This window comes from Globicephala melas, chromosome 11 (assembly GCF_963455315.2).
Source record: "Globicephala melas chromosome 11, mGloMel1.2, whole genome shotgun sequence".
NCBI classification, from domain to species: Eukaryota; Metazoa; Chordata; class Mammalia; order Artiodactyla; family Delphinidae; genus Globicephala; species Globicephala melas.
Window position 1 is genome coordinate 5858516 of NC_083324.2, and position 25302 is coordinate 5883817.

Below are 25302 nucleotides of genomic sequence, written 5' to 3' on the forward strand. Positions count from 1 at the left end.
TGCAAAACTTAATACTAGTAAAATGGTAACAATGACCAAACTGATCTACTATTCAATGCAATCCCAGCTGGCTCTTAGTAGGAATGATGGATATTGACAAACTGATCCTCAAATTCATATGGAAATGTAAGGGACCTAGAACAGCCAAAATAATCTTGAAAAAGAACAAAGTTGGAGATCTCACACTTCATGATTTCAAAACTTACTAGAAAGATACAATAATCAGTACTACGTGGCATTAGCATAAGGACAGACATACAGATCAATGGAATAGAATTGAGAGTCCAAAAATAAACCCTTACTTTTTTTTTTTTTTAGCAAGAGTGACAAGATAATTTAATGAAGCAAAGAATAGTCTCTTTAACAAACAGTGCTAGAACAACTGAGTATCTACATGCAGAAGAATGAAGTTGGACCCATACCATAGACCGTTATACAAAAAGTAACTGAAAATGGATTACAGATCTAAATGTAAGAGCTAAAACAATTACACTCTTAGAAGAAATCATAGTAAATCTTTATGACCTTGGGTGGGACAAAGTTTCTTAGCTATGACAACAAAACCATAGACGACCAAAGGAAACAAAAATTAAGACTTCATCAAAATTAAAAACTACTGTGCCTCAAAGGATATGTTAACAAAGTGAAAAGACAAGCTACCGGAGAAAATATTTATAAATTATGTACCTGACAAGAGTTCAGTATCCAGAATAGATCAAAACCCCTTAAACGTATCAATAAAAAGACAAACAACTCAATTTAAAAATAGGCAAAGGAATTTAACAGACACTTCTCAAAAAAAAAAAAAGCTATACCAATAGCCAACAAGCACATGAAAAGATGCTCAACATCATTTGTCTTTAGGGAAATGCAAATCAAAACCACTATGAGATACCACTTCATACTCAGTAGGAGAGTTATAATAAAAAGGAGACAATAACAAGTGTCAACGAGGAAGAGGAGAATCGAAACCCTCCTACACTGCTGATGGGAATTTAAAATGGTACAGGTTGTGGAAAACAGTTTTGGCAGTTTCACAAAATGTTAAGCATAGAGTTACCATGTGACCCAATAATTATACTCCTAGGTACATAGCCAGAACAACTGAGAACATTTGTTCACACAAAAACTTGTACACAAATGTTTATAGTAGCATTATCCATAGTAGCCAAAAAACTCATAATAGTCAAATATCCATCAATTGTTGAATGGATAAACATATGGTGTATCTGTACAATGGAGTATTATTCACCCATGAAAAGGAATGAAGTGCTGACACATGCTACAACATAAACGAACCTTGAAAGCATTATGCTAAGTGAAAGAAGCCATTCACAAAAGACCATGCTATAATTTTCTTTATACCAAGTGTCCAGAATAGGAAAATCCATAGAGACAGAATGTGCTTGCCAGGGTCTAGGGGAAGGTTGTGAATCGGGATACAGCTTTGTTTTGGGGGTGAAATTATTCTGGAATTAGATAGCATCATGGCTGCACAAACTCATGAATATATTAAAAAACCAATGAATTTTACAGTTTAAAATGGTGAATTTTATGGTATATGAATTTTACCTTAACTTAAAAAAAGACAAACATACAATCAGCTGTTAGTATCAGGATTCAACATAGGGTGTCTATAAAGCAGCCTGCAGCCTGGCTGCAGGGAGGGAGGGTCAGAGAGATGAACTTAACCCTGCCCCCATCAATCTGTGGACTGCTAGGGAATGCTTACTCAACAATGTGTCATTTCCAATGACAGTTTTTTCGAGCTAAATAAGCACCAAGTCTAGTTTATCATTTTAAAAGATTAACAATACTTCTGAAGATTCTTGGGAAAATAAAGAAATACATATGGTGAAGAGAAAGGGAGAGAAGAAAGAGTAAGTTCTCTTGAGGAGGTTTCATAACCTTCAAGTTTTGGGAAGTAGAAGAGGATCAAAGAACTAGTGGAGATCCTTTGTAGAAAATCTAACCTGCATCCTCCACCCCCGACAAAAAAAAAAAAAGGAAAAAAAAGAAAATAAGCCATGAGCAACTTTATCCAAATCTATAAAACTAACTCTTTTTAATTCTCAAAATGAGGTTTTCTCAAATAATCTGACATTACAAAATTGAACTGATTAAAAAATTGAGTTGGTTAATGAACAGGATATTATAATGACCAAAATATTTACAAATGGATGCTCTGACCAATTAATCTACTCTTCTAAAACTTATTGTATCATAAATTTGAGGAGGGCTTATTTTAAATACTGATAGAAATCGACAAGAAGGCAAATTGGAAAAATGCAAAAGAAGCCACTCCAAGAATAATTACAGCCCGAATCACTCAATACATTTATTCAAATATTTACAAAGAGCCTGCTCTAGGTTACAGCTTTCTTCTGGAAATTCAGTGTTTCTGTATAAGGGGTACCATCTTTTTTTCCCCAGTGTTTTTACTGAGGTAAAATGTATATAACATAAATTTACCATCTTAACCATTGTTTTTTTTTTTTTTGCGGTACGCGGGCCTCTCACTGTTGTGGCCTCTCCCGTTGTGGAGCACAGGCTCCAGACGCGCAGGCTCAGCGGCCATGGCCCACGGGCCCAGCCGCTCTGCGGCATGTGGGATCTTCCCGGACCGGGGCACGAACCCATGTCCCCTGCATCGGCAGGCGGACTCTCAACCACTGCGCCACCAGAGAAGCCCAAGAAGTATCCCTTCTTAACATTTTCATCTGAACACAAACAAGCTGAAATGCCTACAATTAAAAAAGCAAAACCCAAAAAACTCTCTTACTTCCTTCCCCCTAATGCCCTTAACAATAAAAAAAATACCCTTGAAAAATACATCTCTCTATGAGTAGCGGACAAGAAAGGCGGAAAGAGGATATAATTGCATCTACTGTCATACAAATCTCACTTTAAAACAGAATTTTTAGGGATGCAACTTTTCTTAGTCATCTTTTTAAAAGACTCTAACATCCTGGAGATATTCTTCGAAGGATCATTTGGAGGATTCCATGACTTAAAAAAAAAACCAAAACAATTGAGGGACTTCCCTGGTGGCACAGTGGTTAAGAATCCACCTGCCAATGCAGGGGATATGGGTTCGATCCCTGGTCTGGGAAGATCCCACATGCCGCGGAGCGGCTAAGCCCGTGCGCCACAGCTACCGAGCCTGCGCTCTAGAGCCCGTGAGCCACAACTACTGAGCCAGCGTGCCACAACTACTGAAGTCCGCATGCCTAGAGCCCATGTTCCGCAACCAGAGAAGCCACCGCAGTGAGAAGCCCGCACACCACAACGAAGAGTAGACCCCGCTCGCCACAACTAGAGAAAGCCCGCACACAGCTACGAAGACCCAACGCAGCCAAAAATAAATAAATAAAATATAGATAAATTTATTAAAAAAATAAATGGGTGAATTGTATGGTACGTAAATAACCAAAACAAGCTGTAAGAAAAGTTAATTAAAAAAATACACCTGCAACCTTAACATAACAAAGTAAAACTTTCTAAATTCATTTTTCAAAGTAAGTCACAAAGCACAAAAACTACAGAGCAGTGATTCTCAAACTGGAGCACGCATCAGAATCCCCTGGAGAGCTTGTTAAAACAGAGATGGGTTCCACCCCCAGAGTCTGTGATTAATTAGGTCTAGGGTGGGATCTACGAATTTGCATTTCTAGTGAGTTCTCTGATGACACAGATGCCGTGGGTCCGTTTGAAAACACCTGCTATATCCAAACAGGAGCACATTCTCTTGAGACTCAACCTATGAAGAAGCATGTACATTCCCTTTAAATTAATGTTAAAAACTCATCTTTAGCTATTCCTCCTAAAAGAAATTACTTCGTGTGATATTACTGTTTATTTAGCAGTTTTAGTCAATCCCTTTAATAAATTCTTTATGATAAAAAGTTTTAGTACCCTTGAGAGCCAGGTCTCATTAAAAAAACTTATTACCCCAAGTGAGTCTTGCAATGTGTGAATTTTGGTTCAGCGAATTTCTTTTAATTTGGGGGCTGATAATTATACTAGCACATATTTGGCAAGCAAGCTCCATTGAGAAAAATTAGGTACTTGATTATACTGAATTATTTTATACATTATTCTCTATCTCCATCTGCATGGCCCTTGAGGTTACTGCCATAAACTAACAGCCACTGGATGGAAATAGCCCAGACACAGATTTGGTTTGATACATGGAATACTTGGGGGAGGGGGAAGTTATGCTTGGTCCAACACTTAAAAGTCAGGTGCTTTCACATTAAAATTCAGATTTCCACGTACCCTTAAAATTAAAAAAAAAAAAATCTGAAAATCTGGCAACGTCATTCCCAATTTTGCACATAAATAATCAGCCAGAGTTGGGCCACAGCTGCCCTTCATAGAGAATTCGAGTTCTAGCTGGCCACAGTTCCCATTCATTTCCTGTTGTCTTCAACCTAGTCCTCTCCACTCTGTTTATTGGCCTAGCCTCTGCAGGCATGTGTATTTGAGTGCTGGGCGTAAGAGGAAACAGTAGTCTCAATTTCAAAAAGTAGATATAAACTGGCTTAAATTCAGTGTGGTGTAGGTAGTTCCTTTGGACTCCGTCTCTTATGGCCTAAGGTTGTTGAGTTGTGTGATCTACCAGTAGGCCACCTCTGCTCTCTAGAAATTCTTACATTAGAAACTTTCAGGTGGATGACCATGCTCTGAAAAGCAGTTGTGTCAGGTTGAGACCCTTCACATCTGGCAAAGAGAATAGTGTAAATGATGGCTGTGCCTGCAAAAACCTGCATGCAGAATGCCTATTTATTATTGTAACCTTTTTTCTTGTGAAATAACACAGAAAAGTAAAATGGAATACATAGCTTAAAATACTGTAGAGCACTCTACAGTAAACCTCTAGTACCCAGTCAAGAACATCAGCACATCAGAAGTCCCTACAAAGCCACCTCCCAATCACGACACCCTACCTGCCTTTCCGAGGTAAACACTGACTTGTATAATTTTTCCACCTAAACCTGCTTCCCTAACAATATCACTTAGTTCTGCCTGTTTCTAAAAGCCAAGTTTATAAATGTTGTCTCTTGTAAATGAAGTTAAAATTTCAATTCTATGTTTTTAAGATACATGTTCATGTGCCTTCTTTTTCCTCTTGATCAGCCTCACCAGAGATTTATCAACTTTATAGGTCCTTCCAAAGAGCCAACTCCTAGCTTTGTTGATCTTCTTTCTGCTCTTGTCTTCAGTAGTTTCTACCTTCTACTTGTTTTTTATTGTGCTGCTCTTTTGACTTCTTGAGACAATATTTGCTAGTTACTTTGGGGTCTTTTCTCTTTCAAGGCTATACATTTTTCTATTAAGTACTGTTTATCTATATGCTATAAATTTTATATGAAATATTTTTATCATTTATTTAAAATACTTCTTAATTTCCATTGTATCTTCTTTAACTCATTAGTTATTTAGGGTTATATATTTCAGTTTCCAAACATATGGAGATAATATTCTATTTATCTGTTACTGATTTCCAGCATAATTACATTAGAATCAGAGTACATATTTTAGGTATAATATCAATCTTTGAAATTTGTTGAGGATTAACAATCCAATCTATCATAAATTCTTGTAAGATATTATGTGCCTGCTTAAAAAGAACATGCACTTCAGTTTGGTGTAGTGTGTTCACTAGAATATGTTTATAAATCATGTTGACCAAATTTTCAATAACCTTTACAGATTTTTTTTATATGCTTCTATCATCAGTTACTGAGAAAGATCTGTTAAAATTTTCCACTGTAATTACATATTGCCTATTTCTCCTACAGTTCTGTAAAATTTTGCTTTATATATTTTGCAGCCATGTTATTAGGTACATACAAATATAGAATTCTATCTTCCTGGTGAATTAAAACTGATCATTGAAAAGTAATAGTAACACACAGTGATGCTTTTTGGCTTGAAGTCTATTTTGTCTGCTACTAACATAGCTACACCAGCTTTCTTGTGATTAGCGTTTATATTGTACACATTTTTACATCTTTATCTCCAATCATTCTGTATCCATAGATTTAAGATATACTGCTTGTATAATGCATAAAACTGACAAAATCTAGTCTGAAAAATCTTTGTCTTCCAACCAAAATAGTTAGCCAATTTATGTTTAATGTAATTACTGATGTATGAGTTTAAGTCTACCACCTCTTCTTGTGTTTTATATATTTCACTTGTTCTATGTTCCCTTTTTCTTCCTTTAAATTGCTTTCTCATTAGGGCATTCCTTTTGTTAGTTAGAAGTTATAAAATTTTTCTATTTGTTTAATGTTTACTGTATTACAACATATATGCTTGATTTGTCAAGGTGAAAAGTTAATCGACACCTATACCCTCCTCCAAAACAATGCACAAATCTAAGAACAGACTAATTCCACTTACCGCCTCCCAACTTTTATGCTATGTTTGCCCTGTATTTTATTCTTTTTTATTTATTTATTTATTTTATTATTATCATTTTTTTGCAGTACGTGGGCCTCTCACTGTTGTGGCCTCTCCCGTTGCGAAGCACAGGCTCCAGATGCACAGGCTCAGCCGTCATGGCTCACGGGCCCAGCAACTCCGCAGCACGTGGGATCTTCCCGGACCGGGGCACGAACCCGTGTCCCCTGCATCGGCAGGCGGACTCTCAACCACTGCGCCACCAGGGAAGCCCTGCCCTGTATTTTAAATCTCTCTGTATTGTAAAAAATCCACCACTGTATTATCTTACACAGTCAATGTTCACTTTGAGTTACCCACATATTTACCACTTCGTTTTCATTTTTTTCTACACTTCTGACCTCCCATTTGGATTACTTTTCTCCTACTTGAAGAATACCCATTAGGAATTCCTTTTGTGCAAACAACTGGTGGTAGACTCTGTTTTGTTTACATAAAATACCTTTAACCTTCACTTTTACCTCTTTCTTTTCATTCTTGAACACTGTTTTTTGCTGGGTCTAAAATTTGGGGCTGGCAACTCTTTCTTTCAGCACACTGAAAACATTATTCCACTGCCCTTTGCTTTATACTCTGTGACAGAAAAGTCACCTGTCGGTCTGACCATCACTCTTCTAAAGTTAATGACATTTCCCCCGCTCACTGCCTTAAGGTTCCTCTTTGTATTCTGTTTTCAGAAGTTTCATTGTGACGAGTCTAGGTGTGGATTTCATTTTATTTATACTGTTTGGGCTTTGTTGGGCTTCTTGGATCTTAAGTTTGAGGTCATTCATCTGTTTAAAAATGTTTAGCAATGATCCTTCCAATACTGCACTCTTTTTCTCCTCTCGTTTCTAAGACTCCAACTACATGATAGGCCTCACTCTCTTTTCTTACCTTCTCTTTTATATATTTCACTTTTTCCCCCTCTCTCTGTGCTTCACTTTGAATAGTTTCTTCTAACCAGTTCTTCAGTTCACTATTTGCTTTTCAGCTGTGTCCAACTGCCTATAAACTTGTTCATTTTGTTCTTACATTTTCAGTTCTGGAATTTGTTTCTTAATCTCCAAAGCCACAATTTAGAGTTTTCAGTCCTTGCTGAAAATAAAATTTGGTGTTTATTTCCTTTAATACTGTAAGCATAGTATTTTATACTCTGCATCTGGTAAGTCCAATATCTAGAATCTCTGTGAGTCTATTTCTGTTGTCTGTTGCTTTGGCTGGTTCTCACGTATGCTGTCTTCTCTTTTTGTGTGCCTGGTTATCTATAATTGTGGCCAGATGCTGTAACTGAAAATTTATTTGTAGAAATCATTTGAGAATAGAATCATTATACCTTTCTCTGAGAACATTTCACTGCTTTTACCTGGGCATTAGCTAAATGGAATCATCTAATTCCAAGTAACCCTTATGGTTTCTGGGCCACTCAGATAATGTGAAACTCAGCTGCAGCCAATGTGAGAGTTGGTTTACTACTAGTTCACCCTTATTCCTAGACATCTCTCTTCAGGGAGTCCCAATCCAAAGTAAGGAATAGTTCACCAGGTTTCCCAGGTTTCAAAGACTCAGACTACAATTTTTATCTCCCTAACTTTGAAAGGACACCAAAGGTGAGCTCAGACTTTCAACTTCCTTTTCCTGGTCAGCAAATGACCACAAGACAAAAGTGATGCCTGTGCTAGGCTCACTCCTCTGTGTTTACACTCTCTCCCAAACCTTAACTCATCTCCTCACAATTTATTAGTTCTTAAATGTTTAAGATTAAACAAATTTTTATCTAGTTTCTTTAAGTGACTTCAGTAAGAGAGCTGTTTGAATTACATGACTTACCACTAGTTAAAGTAGAAACCTCCCAGCATTCTGTTATATGTTATAACGTTGGTACATGGCCTTAGCTTGACAACACCTACCGCAAGGTGAAAAGTACAAAGTCCTATGATATTCTTTGAAGAACAGTGACAGTTCTTCTTGGTAGCAACTTACCCCTGTAGTGCAGAGCAACTACACAGGATGAGATTTCAAGTTATAGTTCCCCTTCCATCAAAAGATGAATGGATAAAGAAGATGTGGTGTGTATGTGTCTGTGTATACAATGGAATATTACTCAGCCATAAAAAAATGAAATCATGCCATTTATAGCAACATGGTTGGACCTCGAGATTATCATACTAAGTAAACTCAAACAAAGACAAATATCATATGATATCACTTATACGTGGAATCTAAAAACCAGTACAAATGAACTTATTTACAAAACAGACTCACAGACATAGAAGACAAATGTCGTTACCAAAGGGGAAGCGGGGAGGGATAAATTGGGAGTAGAGGATTAACAGATGCACACTACCACATATAACATAGATAAACAACAAGGATTTACTGTAGAGCCCAGGGAACTATATTCAATATCTTATAATAACCTATAAGAAATACATACACCTGAACCTAACATAGTATTATAAATCAACTATACTTTTAAAAACAAAGTTATAGTTCCTGTAATTTATTCATTCTATGACCCTAGACAAAGATTTGTCTGCAAAATTGGGTAGGGAAATAATACTTCCACACTTACCAGAATATCAAGTGAAGGAACATAAAAGAACTTGAAAAAGCCTATAAAATCAACTAAACTTATAATTCTCTTCCCTCCTTTCTCTGCTCCATGGGTGAACCACTCATCCATGGCTCTGGGTAATTCACCACGGCAGGCTAGTGCTCAGCTGGTAACTCAGGTCACTCATCACTGGCTGGCAACATTACACAAGACACAGTATTCCAGGAGCCAAACAAGAGCTACCTATTACTATACTACTATCTATGTTTTTAAATACTTCAGTATACATAGTGTGCTCACAGATGATGTACACACACACTCTTAACCACTAGGGGGTAGGTAGGTAGTATTTCAGGTACCTTAATAAAAAAAAATGCATACTCCAGGTATGGTTGCTTCACATTTGAAAGACTGGAAGTCCAACCTTCAGAGTCAGACTATCTTAAGTGTATCAACTACGGCTATCTAAATCTATATTAGAGGGTTCCCTAATGAGAAAAGGAGGGTAGAAAGAATTTTTCTGATTAAAATAATAGTGTTCAATATATATATGGGTTGGCTAGAACGACTGTACAGGGGCACTGAACCTTGTGTGTACATGTGGGTTGTAAGTATCTGGCAAAGCAGGCAACCTAACACTCTCTTCAGTGGCCCTCTGGGCCTAGGGCTCTGGTCCTGGGTCTGGACACTTAACAGAGAATTTCATCAACTGATCCAATGGAAAGGTTAGATATATCCTGTAATGAGAATATGTCCACACCTGTCTCTACTGAACTTCTGATGCGGGCTACACAGCCAAAGCAAAAAGGTTGGGGCTTTTGTAAGAACAGGTTGAATGCCTAACTTTTGTGCCTGCTTGCTAATAAATATGTGTGGCAAAATGTGGTCTGAGTCTTGATTTTATTGTTGCAGACCACATGGTAGCATAACAACCTCTAATTATTGGAAGCTACCTATGTCTACCAAAAAGATGTGCACTGTCGGGAGCAGTGAGACTGGCTCAGTTCAGTTTGCAACAACTGTGGTGCATCAAATTTCCCAAATGAATACTGCTGGGACAGAACCTCAAAGCAGGAACATCACGCTGATCAAGCTGATGTACTAACTTGCCAGCCTGGACCCTCTAAGAGAAAGGCTGTTTCTCTTTAGTGGGAAAACCACAGGAAGCTACGAAGACAGTCTTGGGGTGTGGGTTTTGCTGGGAGCCTGCCAAAAATACCATCATTCTGTTTCTAGGCCCCTAGAATGCAATGATACCCAAGCTTTTTCGTTTTCTTTTTTTTTTTTTTTGCCTCCAATGATTTCCCCCAAACCACCTGGACTCAGTACTCTACACAAAATGATGTCACTTAAACAGTATCTGTATTCAAAGGAATATATTAGAGGCAACTATCCTACTTGCTTAAGTAAATGCAAAACAGAAGCATTTGTACTTTCAAAACAGCACTTGTCTTGGATTCTTAACAGCTGTATGTCCCTACACTCCAAATGTTTTAAAAAATTTAAGCTAAAAATTTACCAAAATAGGAAAGTGAACTACGTTTGTCATAAACAGTTTTTTGAGGAAAACCTTGGAAACTTTCACCACCCACCCTGCATCGGTGGGGCACTAGACGTTGCTCCAGCCCACACAATGTTCCTGATGGTACAGTCTGAAGACAACTCTCAGAAACACATTCCTCTTGGTATCAGGATTCCCCTTTAAAAAGACAAGTCCCCCAGGGGTAGTCAACCAACTGGTTCACCAAGGAGCTTAACCAATCTGTTCTTGAGCCTGCTAAAAATTTAAAGTAGCTGAGTAATATTCCATTGTATATATGGGCCACATCTTCTTTCTCCATTCATCTGTCGATGGACACTTAGGTTGCTTCCATGTCCTGGCTATTGTAAATTGAGCTGCAATGAACACTGTGGTACATGACTCTCTTTGAAATATGGTTTTCTCAGGGTATACGCCCAGTAGTGGGATTGCTGGGTCATATGGTAGCATGACCTGTGACCACCTAGAGGGGTGGGATAGGGAGGGTGGGAGGGAGGCTCAAGAGGGAGGGGATATGGGGATATGTGTATATATATAGCCGATTCACTTTGTTATACAGCAGAAACTAACACAACATTGTAAAGCAATTATACTCCAATAAAGATGTAAAAAATAATAATAAAAAAAATTAAAAAATCGAAAGTGGGATCTTCCTCCAACCCCAAATGAGTACACTGGAATTCTCTGAGTGTGAATTAATCCTACCACCTCATTGTCTGAGAGGTGTTTAATACGGTAGGTAAGTGAAGTGGGAGTTGGGAATCCTGGACTCTCATGCAATTTCTCTGAACCTAGTGATCTCTCTACCTGATAGACTGGTAAGCCCCCTTGCTAGCACCTTCACAGGAAGCTTGAAAGAGAGATTGGGAAAACACCCATCAAGTGATGCCAAAGGAAGGCAGAAATGCCGCAGCCAAGGCAGCTGATCCTCTCTGCTCGTGTTGCACTGGCCCACTCACGGTACAGCTCCAGCAAGAGGTGGCAAGATCAATGAGGCTAGAGACAGGCCTGTGGGCAGCAGCGTGGGGCAGGGACCAGAACAACCGCATGAACAGGCAGCAGCCTGGTGCTGTCACAGCATCGCCACCCACACTCTCACGTCCTGGCCTCAAAGAGCACAGAGAAACTCAGAATTCAGAGGGAGCACAGGCAAGAAGTCTTTACCCTAGGTTCATGTCAGCTCCTCTCAAGTTATAGGCCCAACACTGGCCACAGATTACCTGCACAGATCTTCAGGAAATAAGAGGATTCACCCCTGCCCAGAGCTCACACTCCTGGGAACATTAAATCTCATTTCATTTTGATTAATAATTAAACCCCTAGATTAACAGCTTGCTTGAAAAGGAAAGAAAAAGACAAAGAATCTAATAGCCTGCACATTTAATATTTGCTGACCTCTTGAGGCCCATGCCCCTTTTAAAAGAATTGCTCATCCTTTCGTATTCCCCTCCTTTTTTGTCAACTTCTAAAGATGGCAAGTTTTTTTATGGCTGTAAATTACAAAATGAGTGCATTTATAAAGCACACGGGAATGGCACCGGATCTCTGCTTGTACAAAGGAGCGATCGAAAACATTTACAGAGTGCCGCGCCCGTGACACTCGGCATACCAGCTCTTGTTTAATCTTCATCGCCACCAAAAAAGAATTTTTAACTATTTTCTACCTGAGGAAACTGAAGCTCAGGAACTTCAAGAAACTTGTCATAGGTCACGTAGTTAGTAAGTGGCATCGTCTCAAAAGCCAGTGCTCATTTCTAGTGTACAAACCACGTCCAAGTGTCCTGTTATCTTTCTGCCAGCTTGTAGTCAAAGGCTGGTATACTTGGAGTTCCTGGTACTGGGGCTCTCACTTGTTCAGACCTGAAAGCCATTTGAAGCCTCTGCAATTCTTTAAAAAATTTTAAAACTTTTTCTTGCAAATGGCTCGTTCCCTTTATTCAACACACAGCTTCAAATTACTCTTGGCCTTTTCCAAAAAAATCAAACCCACTCTCAAAGGTCAAGAATTCACCACTGCTGAGGCTACTAAGAGGAAAATATTGTGAGATCTGAAGCAATTTCCCAAGAAGAACTTGTCAACTGTTTTGAGCTACCACAGCAGAACTGAAACAAGTACAATGCCCCCCCAACCGCACTCCGCCCCCAGGGGTCACTGAAACGGCCCATTTCTTGGAACTTGCAGTCCTTTTGCAGAGAGCATGATATTGCGATGCAGGACTCATTTTTCAGGTATTAAGTGCCCACTGGAACATTCTCAATAATAGGAAGCAGTGAGTGATTAGGCAAAGAAAAGCAGATGTTGTGAAATAAAACTCTTACTCCTCCAGTAGGGCCAAGTGCTGCGTATGTGTTTTTGCTTTCTTACTTATGCATGTTATTCTACCAGGAAGTCACTGTGCTGTCAGTTATTACTATTATTTTTAAATCCACTTGCATTGTGACTGAAGTCAAGTTTGTCAGGTCAGACCGAACTAAGAGAAAATCTAGATATGGGTACAGTAGCAATCCCACGGACGGTTTCTAGTCAGGCTTTCTTCTTTAAGAAAGAGCAACGTGGAGCTCACGTTCCGTGCTCGGGATGTGTGAGGGGTTTTAATGCAACAGAGAAACATTGCCACTTCCTTCAATCCCACTTTTGTTATCATCTTCGTGAAAAAGTTGACATAAAAGGAAAGGGAAATGTGAAGTTCAACTGAGAACTAGGAAAAACCCAAGTTTTCTCTCCCGCCTTTACAAACAACACAAAAATATACTTTTGCACAGATTTCTGTTCCAAGTTGGAGTGCTGATAAAGGTCTTAAACATATCCAAATGCTTCAGTAACTCGAGTCAACTGCCAAGACACCTAGGCTGTCTGGAGTTCTGACTGTGGGCCTTGTGACCATTCAACACACCCTTCAAAGTAGTCCTCATGGGGATGGGCAATCATCCCAGTGATGCTGCCGTTCCTTAAAACTCTGTTGGATGTACACTTACTTAGTGTCAAGATAGTTCTTCTAATTTACAAGATTTGCTATGTCTGTTCTCCCATTGACTGTTCACCTTTGGCATGCTTGCAGCCGTGTCAGGACCACAGAGCAGCTAGTTTCCCAGTTTTAGTCTGATAGTTATAAATTTAAGATATCTAACTTTGGTGTGTGCTTTAGCCAGCCCTTAGATACTCCAGAAAACAGAAATACGTAGTTTTTTCTTCCTTGTTAAGAAAAAAAGTTTAATAAAACTTGTATGCTGGAAGAATTACTTAAAACCAGGGAAGCCCAGATACTTTAGAATTTATCACTATCACCACATAAGATGTTATATAAACAAGTTATAACAACAGTAACTTTGGGAATAGGATGTTCTCAAACAGTTCTTTCAATCTTCTATGGCAAGAAAGGCTGTAGTGATAAGTACTTTTAGAAATACCTGGACAGGATATTGGAAGACTTTTTAGAAAAAATAAAATGGACTTTAAAAAATCCTGCAGGAGAGCAACCAAAACCCTGCAAAAAGCTCACTGCCAGAATGTGTCCTTTCATAAAATGTTAAGTCATCTCTGATGAATCCCAAAGGCTCCTTATTTTAATATACTTTGGAAATGATTTTGCTACACAATAACAAATCATCGAACGCATCAACTAAAGCAAATGAGATAGTAAAAGCTGGAAAGAAGCTCAGATGAACAAATATTCAGAGCACTGAAATGTAACATTCAGTAATAGCTACCACCTATGGCTTCATGATAAATCATGCCTCTGCACGAGTAGGCAAAGAGCGTCTGCTACCAAGCCTTAGACTCCTACCCGACTGAGTTCCTGGAGGGCACAGCCTATCTTCCCATTCTTCCTGTTGTGCTGTTCGTTTATTCATCTACAAAAACACTCATTAATTTTTCTCACCATTCAAAACATATTTAACCAGTTCCTACCTTTTGCTAGGAACTAATTATCCCTTCTAAGCTTAAGAACATTTCTTGGGTCAAGATGTTTAAATAAGTTGACGTGCTTGAGGTATATAATCGTGCATTATAATTTTCCTATCTTGTCCAGAAGGATATCATCAGAAACTTCTGAGAATGTCTTACTGACCTCTGTATCATCCAAAAATATATCATGAAACAGAAGCTCCAATGTTTGTTGAATTGCTATGACAACAGTCATTAAAATAAACAACCACACATATATTTACATGAGTTTAAGTACTCAATTTAAACAGTTATATATATATTATATGCAACCTGTGTATGTATAAGCATGTACATCCATAAAGTGTTTCCCAATTCAAGCTGATAGCACCCTTATTTCAAAAAACCAGCGGTTACTACCATGTTCTTCCCTCCCTACCTTACAAAGGTACTAAACAGGAGGAGAGAAGAGGGAAGAAGACAAACGTATCGCATAAATAAGAAGAAAAGAAGGAACATGAACAGATGACAGCTGGGGCTCTTTGCCCATCTGGAGTCAAATCAATGCACCACTAGAGAAAGGACAAATAACCCTTAGAACTCTGAGCCGCTTCGCTATCTCTCCCCTCCCCTACCTGGATGCTGCTTGGCCTAAAGAAACAAAGTAGCTGATCAAGAGACTACAACAATGTCAGAGTCAGGTAACAAAACCCAGTGGTACATCAGCCCAGGCATCTCCCTTTACTACAGTTGAGGAAAATGAGTCCCCAAAGAGAGAGGGCTACTTTCCCAAGCCACACAGAGAAGTCATGGTGGGGCTGTGGCTGGCTGCACCCACATCCCCCAGGGTCTTGTCTGGGAGAGTGTGGGGATGGTACCAAAGAAAAACTCCGAGCAAGGATGCCTTCCTAGGATCCACAGGCACGTTTCAGGGACGTCACAAAGCCAATGAAATTGCCTGCAAAACTGTGTGGCTTCCATTTTTCAGGGGAGCAGGTTTACTGCTTTTATCCGTCTGAACGAGGTCCATGACTCAAAAAATTTAAGAACCACTATGTCAAGGGTTGGGCTTGGGGGAAAGGCTAAAAGTGAATGAGATTAATTCCAAACTAAAAGGAACTCAGATTTTCAATAACCTGAAGCCTATGCTTGGGCCAGGCAGCCTGTGGAACCACCTAAGGAGAACACAGCCCTAAATTTTCTGGTCTGGATGTTAGAGATCCTCTAAGGAAAAAAAAAAGTGTGTTAGGACAGGCGAGGCATGTTTTTGTGACCTCAGGTGACACAGAAAAGGAGTGAGCAGCACAAACTTTAACTACCGATTAGGTGGTCTCAGGTTAGAAGTAACTAGGAAGACTGAGTTCTCTGGAGTCACAGAAAAGGTTTTGACAGTAATAGTCATCATGAACCATGATGGAAGGTTTCTGCAGTCTTTCAAAGCCAAGGCAGACTTGACTTTCAATCAGGCCTTTCACTGTACCTGCTTGTGAACAGTGACCCCAGAAAGGGTGCCACACACCCCGGAAGACCTAATGAAATCACAGGGGTCTTTGTTTTCCTCTTATTTCTGATGTCAACATCAGTCCCAGGAGTGGGCAAAGGCCTTGGTACTTGGTCACAGGGAACTGGATACACATCAGCCATTGCAATTTCCCTGGGAAACAGAAAATATTTTCCCCACTCTATGGATGAGGAAATTGAAGCAAAGGGAGAAAAGTCCAAGGTTTTTCAAGGAGGTGAAGAGCCAAGAGCTCTGAGGTTAGGGCTTGTAGCTAAATACTCCACACTGGCTCTGGCTGGATATTCCATCTCCTTTTGGGAAGCGAGCAGTTGTGGAAGTTGTGGGAACTCTAGTTGCTAAGGACAAGATATGAGATAACAGTTTACACCACACAACTATCCATATGGAATCCATCGCACATTACAACAGGAGACTTGAGGCCTCACTAGGTAAATGAGATAGAAAAAGGGAACCTGGGGGTTACTCATCATTTTCCAAATCAGAGATTTATGTCCCTTTTGGAAAGAAGAAGGAACACCTGGCTGCAGCCCAGTTTTGAGTAATATTTGCCACTGAGAAGCCGTATGCAGAAATTCCTGGCACAACTTTGGAGAGCTCTTCCGATGGGGCTCTGGCCGGTCCTTGTAAATGACTGAGATTTAAAACCCTATCAAATCAGAGAAGCAGAGAGTATGCTTGATGCAGCACCATAAATCCCTCTCTGTGAAGCTAATTTCAAACTTACAATAGCAATGTTCAGAGAGAAAAAGTATCTGCACATACCCATAAAAGATAGGATTTTTTTTTTTTTTTTAAGCCAAGAAGGGTAGACATCAATGCCTAACAATGATCTGCGTGGCTGGAATACAGTCGATTACTTCCTTAAATATATTTTCTGATTTTTTCTGCAACGAAAATGCACTGCTTGGGGAATAAAGAATTAAATAAAAGTAAGTAAAGGAAATATAAAAGCTAGCAACTTCAAGTGTCAATAGACAGCCAGAGCTTATCTCATCCAACTGACTCATTTAACAAAAGAAAGGGAGGCGGCAGAGCGGGGAGCACCTTGCCTGTGGTCCCTCAGCTGGCCAGCAAGGGATGGAGAGCCAGGACCTGGAAATCCCCCGCCTGCCTTCCTGTCCTCTGCACCCCGCCCCCCGCCCCCCAACGGGCTGCAGTTGCTGGATTCCTTAGGCTAGGAAACCCCTAAGCCTGATGCGAGGTGAGAAAGAGCCTCAAGTGCTAGACAAAGTACAGCCAGATTCCAGCTCAAGAAGAGCTGAAATGAAAATGGCACTCACCAAGAGGACAATGTGAAGGGAATGAGGTGTCCCAGGCTCTGTCACAACTGCTACACAGAACAACTTCATAAATGTGCCATGTTTTCTTGCCTCTGGCTGGCACACATGTGATCCCCCCACGCCTGGAATACCTTCCTCTTGTCCTCTCTCCCATGTATTTCTGCAAATTCCTACTCATCCTTTAAGATCAACTTACAAGTCCCTTGCAAGACCTTCCCTGGTCTTCCCCATTTACAAAGCCAATTGGTACCAGGACACCTTAAGAAGAGGATACACCTTGACTGTAGAGCATATAACAATGTTAGGGAGATCAGCATTGGTTTATAGGTCTCCCTCACTCTTTTGATAGTGTTCTTTGAAGGCAGTGGCTATTTTAATCACCTCCCTATCTCTGGTACACGGCAGGGACTCAAATGTCAGTTGAATAAACGTATGTCTGCTAACAGACATACAGTAAGAGTTTAACCTCTCCTTCCAAATCTACCATTTGTCTTTCTCTCCTCAACGGTGCATCTGCAGAACTTTTAGGTAATAGGTTGCTCTGGGATAGAGGTTTTTCTTTAAAGAAAGTTTAAATACTTGAGTTTAATTTTTGGCATTTCATGCTTCTCTTTTCTTAACAAAGAGAAAAGAAATGAGAGGAGAAAGGTAGGATTATATTAATATCAAAAGATAAACGGACAGGCTGACTATGACAAAGGCAAAAAGCAAGCACAGTTGACCATATGATGATACCAGCTGACACATATTCTACACCACCCTATCCCTCTCACTCCAAGACACACATATACAGGTGCACACAAAAAGCTAATAACAAGTCACTTTGGGAAGTTCAGTCATAACCTGTCAACAGGAGACTCCATCGAATAGTAAACACCAGAATGAGTATAATATTAGGGCTGCTAATGGCTAATTAAAATCTGAAGATCAGGTTTCTGGGCACATCTTGCTACATCTGTGCACTAGGCAGTCCCAGACGGTATAAAAACCAAGTTTGGGGCCTGCTTCTTCGTAATAGGCTGTTCCTGCAATATTGCCAAGGTTGTGACAGAATCGTGCGACAAGATCAAGAATCGTCTGCCTGCAGTCTCCTCAGGCACAGCCCTGCTCCTGACTCTGCACATATGAGAGAAGTTTCCAGTCAACTTCTGGGTCCCAGGAACAAGGCTACTGTTACATAAAACACCAGAAGGGGCCTAGTTTTACTCCTTCTAGGGAAAGAGAACCGTCACAATACTCAAAATACTGCTCCCCTCCCCCAAGACTGACTGGGAAGGGGTACAAGGGAACTTTCTGGCGTAATGGAAACATTCTATGTCTTGACTGAAATGTAGGTTACCTGGGTGTATGTGTTTGTCAGAATTATAGTACTGTCCTCTTAAGATTCACGCATTTCACTGTATGTAAATTTTGCCTAGAAAAAAAGAACCATGCACAATGATCAAACTCTACGTAATAGGTTTACTATCTGCAGTAGTATGGACTGGCAATTTTGGAACTACTTTCTGTGTATTCCAGGCTTGAGCAAGTTAAGTGAATATATGCAGGATACTGGGAGCCAGGTTTCTCACTGTTGGGGAAGGTAGTTACAAATATGGAAAGGGGGAAAGTTAACATTACCAAAGGGGATAAAATATATCATGTGCCTCCTGACATGAGGATACATCATCATTTCTTTGGTATTCCTGCCAAAAATTCATAACCTGAATCTAATCATAAGGAAACATTAGACTAATCCAAATTGAGGGAAATTCTACAAAATAACTGGCAAAATGTCAAAGTGGTGAAGTTAAGAAAAACAAAGAAAGGCTAAGGAACTTTTCCAGATTGAGGGAAGCCAAAGAGACATGACAACTAAATGCCCGATCCTGAACTGGATTCTGGTCTGGAGAAAAAACTTATGAAGAACATTACTGGTACAAATAACAACATCTGAAATATGGACCGTGTATTAGATAACAGTATTGTTACACAAACATTAAACTGCCTGAATTTGGTAAGTGCATTGTGCTTAGGTAAGATAGGAAACTTTTTCTTAGGAAACATATGTTGAAGTACTTAGCTATGAACAATCACAATGTCTCCAATTCACTCTCAGTTTCAACAAAAAGAGGAGAGGCAGGGAGGGAGAAGAGCACATACACACAAATGGGGAAAAATGTAAACACTTGGGGGATCTGGGTAAAGGAGTTCCTTGTACTATTCCTGCAACTTGTCTGTAAGTTTAAAATTATATCAAAATAGAAAGGTACCCCTCCAAATACCCTAACTTCCTCCCAATTACTTAGGTGAAAAATCTAAAAACAACAAATTAACTCCATGTATTATAAGAAATTCTTTCAAGAATATCGGTTTCAAATCTGTACTTTTCCCTTTGGTAGCAATTCCACACAACTATTTGGCTCTGAATTCCTTTATGAAACCTAGAAAAGGACTCATATACCTTCCAATAGGGTTTTTTGAAATTCTAGTGACAGATACTATCATTTTGGAAAGTCTTACAAGGCAATAAATAGAAACTGGAATGAAAGCGACTCCTCACCACCCTACTCCCTCCAGATTCTTCAATATTTTTTCTGGAAGATGGAACAATTCACCTGGCTGTATGCCAAGCTAAAATCAAATAGGATAAGGAACAATTTGCGTGTAGATGATTTAGCCTTCCCTGCCACAGAAGCAGAGAACTGTACTCTTCCCCACCTCAGGCCTTATAAAAGGTCTATATTTTACTGATATAAATAAGGTAATGAAGGCATTTTTACTCAGCATAGTTTATTCTACCTCCCCAATCTTTCTGTACTTGTGCTTAAATCAAGACACAAGCATGGCCTTAGTGCTAAGGGGAAAAAAAAAGCAAAAATACTGAACACTACCAAAGGAAAAAATTACTTCATGGATGTCAAAGGAGAAATTTTTAAAAGTCATTTTTAGCCTCAAAGAATTTTTTTGAAACAATAACAACTATGATATGACTCAGTATAAAAAATATTATGCTAAGTATGAATTAAGAAAAATTCACATGCACAGAGATGAAAATGTAATTGGATTTGTCATTTCAAAGTATTAATGCTGGGTTTGCAGATAACAGAGAATGACATCCTCCTAAGTGAATAAACAAGTTAGCCAAGTACGTAAATGCGGTGTTTCTACTGTAAGGAAATACATGCACCAATGCAGCAACCTTTTCAGCACAGAAGAAATTTAATACCCAGACCACATGAAAAGTGATCGCTATGGGAATAGCACAGCTGTTAAAATCCAAGTCAGCTTGTATTAAATCGTCCAGCATGTTTATGTAAAGCAGGACTCTCAGAATGACCACCAAGGGGAAATAATTTTGCTAACAAAAAAGTAATACCTATAATTAATTTAATGCTTACAATAAGTGTGAAAGAAAATGCAAAGCTATTCTCTTTCAAAGAATATAAGGGACCTCAGCTAGCTGGTATGCTTGTGATCCTTTTGTAAACAGTACCTCAAGGGCTAATTTAATTAGAAATAGAACAAGAAAAAATGAGTGTTTGCATTTCACTTAGAGAACCCAATTATCGTTATTTCATTGACTAACCAGATTTACATAAAGCCACAGAAAAACCTCTGGCACCGGTGCCAAACAATTTCAATATGAAAATTAATACTGCCAAGTTATTTTGAGACCAATTAGCTTAGCCATTCAAAGAAAAAAATGTGCTCCACTGAAGAGCACGTAATCCTAAAACCTGCATTTCTGAAGACAGAAGTGCACACAGACGTCCTTGAGGCCCTGACTCGAGAAGATAGAAGATGCCTTCAAGAACCTACAGAAAAAAGGAGCTCACGGATAACTACTAACAAACAGCTTTAAATCTCAACAGAGACACTTGGGATGCATAACGATAGAACAGGAGCTTACTTTACTTTTGAAGAAAAGAGAGAAAGAGCTACTCTAAGTTTTTGAGCACCTAAAATTAACCAAATTTATCAACATTGTTTGTCAAATCTGAGTTAACTTTTTTTTTGGCCGTGCCGCACGGCATGTGGGATCTTAGTTTCCTGATCAGGGATCGAACCCGTGCCCCCTGCACTGGAAACTCGGAGTCTTAACCACTGGACCACCAGGGAAACCCCCTGAGTTAACTTTTTAGAGAGACTGACTGGTCAGGATTGTGCTTCTCATAAGACAAGACCCAGGTAAAGTTTTCAAAGAAAGCGTGTCATCTCAGAGTGGAGAGACTATCCCTAGAATTCAATCCCTTTCAGAGTGCCAGATGTAGGCTACACAGCAAAGTCCCAAATTATAACTGAGAGGCCAGAGTTTGGGATTAATGACCCCAACGCTATTTTGCATAACACTTGAACATGAAAGTCTTATCAAGAATCATGAGTTTTAAAAGCCCAGGTTAAATCACTGGGCATTAGAAGGCTTAAAGAGGTATCCAAAAGGAAATCAGCTATAACACACAGTGTACATGTGAAAATAACTCAGACTATCTCAAAGCCTATTAAAAAATGAGATGCCATCACTGTAGTTTTGAGATACATCAGCCGTTTCCCATTACAATGGAGGACATACCAGCTCTATTTTTAGAGCCTCTGGAAAGATCAAAGCTGAATGGGCCCTTTTATTGGCTCCCGCTCCAGGGCCCTAATCTCTGTTTACTCCTTCTTTGTCATTATGTAGATCTCCGAAAGACACACCACCAGGACCGCCTGCTACCCCTCATCCCCGGAGTAACACTTAAAAATTGCTCTGGGATGGTCGGTACAAGCGAGGAGCTCTCTGGGGAGGAACAAAGACGAGTAAAGTTCAAATTCGAGTCCAAATTACCATCATGATTCAAGTACTAATACGGAACTATAGTAATCTAATTCAGGCTCTCTCTCTACACTATAAACCACACTTTCTCAGGCTGGTTTCTCGTGAGAATGAATACAGATAAAATGAAAACACAATCCTTTCTGGTTTGGCATTTTTAGGCCCTCCCCTCCTCCACAGAAAGCCCTCAGTTGGTTTCAGTGCCTCTGGCTAGTAAGGCTGAAGAGCTCATTTTAAACAAGTCCCATGAATGTAGAACGACTTACTTTGGAAGAACAAGCTGTACATTTGTCAAATGCCAGGCTGACAGGAAGGACATTATCAAATCGCGACAGAAATCCTCGTATCTAAAAACAAACACAACAAGGCACATCAAGCCCAGAATGACACACCTGTGAAGTACGTGTGTCGCTTCTGACAAGAAGTGGGAAACAATTAATAGGGTGCTCCTGGTACAGATTCACAAAAATGAAGTTCAATGTAGATATTTTCCCTCGTACTATATAATCAGTTTGAGGAAGAACTATATGACGTCCTTTATTCCATTAAGAACTGGTCTACAAGCTTTGCACATATTTGAGACCTAAACACAAACTGACTCCAAAATATAAAAAGAAAGCTGTAAAATCTGAAGTATTGTTTTCATAAATGTCTTCAAATATATAACCAGTCAACTAGTTTATTACTGACAATTCTCATGTATGTTACAGTGAATATAGGACAAGTGTGCATTTTTAGGATGTGGTATTGGAGTGCGGCCTCAGTAAGAAGGGCTGGGGACTACAGAAGGCAGAAATGGTCCTAAATATAGATCCGGTTACTTGCCCGAGTTGGAACAGATAGGGATAAAATGGAGCGCATTACCAAGTTGATGGGGAAACAGCGCCACCTTGAGCACCTCAGTTATAATTTCTGAATTACAACTCATTTCCATTTACGGGGTGTCAGTTATAACCAGGTTTCGCAAACTATAATTTAAGTAATCCAGACACTACACTTCCAGAACTACACTGACACCAAAAGGGGACTTTCAACTGTTACATATATCATTTAAACATTATTACTAAAAATATGTATGGTGAAATCTCTAAAGTCTCCATAGGACTCAACATTTACAATAAGCCAAACACCACCAATCTTCTCGAGTTAATTTATTTGGTCTTGACAACTACCCCACTGATGAAACTCCGGCTGGGAAGGGTGAAGCATCTTGGCTCAGGTAAACAAAAAGTGACAACGCTAAGATTCAGAAGCGGGCCCCTGCTCCCAAACCTGGCCAGGCCCTGGCCGGGGCTCCCTCTCTCCTTCCTTTCCCTTCCCTCCCTCTCAGGACGGCACAGCTTTCGTCCTCAGTGTGAGGGCTCACCACACATTTAACAGCCTCACTTGAGTACAGCAAAAGAACCCCCCCCCCGCTCTCCCCCCAGTCCTTGTTGCCTTTAGCCACCCTACCAACACTCCCGCAAAACAAAACCAAGGAAACCTGGCGGACTCTTCAAAGAGACAGGCTTCTGAGTGTGGGCAACTCCACCTTTAAGCCCACACTGCAACTAGTCTAGTTACATTTGCATACTTATTGCTGGAAGATCTAACCTTAAAGGAAATGCCTATAGCAATCTTTTAAACGTCGTTATCTATATGTTATGAGATTTCAATGTAATCCAAGATCAAGAGAGTGTTTGGTAGTAATGATAAGCTAGATAGCTGGGATAAGTTAGCTGGCCTCACAGTGAACCTTTGAAAATGTGACAATCTTTAGTTCTCTGTATCTTTAGTTCTTTAGTTCTAAATCTTTAGTTCTCTGTATCTCAGGAAGGTGGTGACCATTTCCTAATACAGTGCTTGAGGCACAAGCAGGGTCCTAAGTTTGCTCTCCAGGTCACCAAAACAAGAGATGGCAAACCAGCAGAAAAGACTATAACTGCAGGTCACAAATGGATATGTTGAGATCCTCATGAGATCTGGAAGTTACAGGCCCAAAGAATTCTCATAGTGAGTCTCCTTCTATCTCAATGGCTTTAATATTAAATTTACCTAGAAAAATATTTATCATATGTAGCATATTTTCCATGAAAATGTTCACTGATATGGCCTACAGGTTAAGGTCTCCATATAGGTTTCATGAAAAGGTCTCCTGATTCTCTTTTCTCTCATACAGGTAATAAACTTTGTGTTGTGCAAAGAAATACTGGTATTTTTCTCTGCTAAACTGTTCCACGATTGGAGGTGCGGAGTTAAAGGCGAAGGGAAGGGAGACAGTAGACCCAGTTAGGAGCGGAAATGAAGGGAGAAAAGGGAGAGGAAGGAAGGAAGGAAAGAGAAAATATAAACCAAAAACACAGGTGGTGAGCAACAGAAAGGAGCCGAAGTGAATGGGGTGGCCAAGCAGGGGCACCCACACCATTGTTTAGCACCCCAGACAGCTCTTTACCAGGAAACTGACTCATTTTCCCAGGAAATGAAGTAGAATAACATCTGTGTGTGAGGCCTTTCAAATTCCCCAAGTTGGTCTCAGAAGGCTCAGAACTCCACCAAACTAATTCCAGTTTTAGGAAATTCAAAAGAGGAAGGCCTGTTCTCACACCAACTGCGACAGACTCCTAACGGGCACCTCCACAGGTGAGCTCTCTCCCTCCCACTGAATCCAACACTCTGCTATGGATTAATTTTCCTAAGACACAGCTCTGAGGTGTGTCACTTTTTATCAGCTTCCTAGAGCTGACCAAAAAAGCAGAGAATTCCTCATGCTGGCACTCAAGGTCCCCCCTAATCTGGGCCCATTTTGCCTTTCTGATCTTTTCACAGGCTTCATACAACTACTAAGCTCAAGTACAACGTCCCTCTCAAAGACATTACTGTGTTGCTGACCTTGTCTCACGCCGAATTCTGTGACTCAGAGCTCTTCCTTTGGGAACCAGCTATATAACCAAATCTACATCTTCCATAACAGTCACTCAAGCTCAAACGCACCTCTTTCATAAATACTCAATCCACCCACCACTTGACTTAGAGATAACGCCTTCATTACGTGAAATCCTTCTTTTTGGTATTTATCACCAAAATAACTTATGTAATAGTTATTTCTTTAAAAAATAACAGGTTTACTGAGAAAAAACTCATGTACCATAAACTTACTTTAGCGTATACAATTCAGTGGCTTTTAGTATATTCATGGAATTTTGTAAACATCACCAATACCTAATTTCAGAACATTTTCAGCACCCCCAAAAGAAACTCAGAACCCCTAAGAAATTAGTCCCCATTTTCCACTT

At 39.7% G+C, this 25302-nt stretch overlaps 1 protein-coding gene across 11 annotated transcripts in view; it reads right to left on the reverse strand.

Moving 5' to 3' along the window:
* ATG7 (autophagy related 7) overlaps nt 1-25302 on the reverse strand; it is a 328672-nt gene that overhangs the window by 136542 nt on the left and 166828 nt on the right. For 10 of the 11 annotated variants that reach the window (XM_070046586.1, XM_070046585.1, XM_060307167.2 and 7 more), the window contains one exon: nt 22297-22377. The exons of the other annotated variant lie outside the window; for it this stretch is intronic. In XM_070046586.1, the coding sequence (XP_069902687.1) occupies nt 22297-22377 (81 nt within the window). The remainder of the gene's footprint in view (nt 1-22296; nt 22378-25302) is intronic. 11 annotated transcript variants of the gene reach the window in all.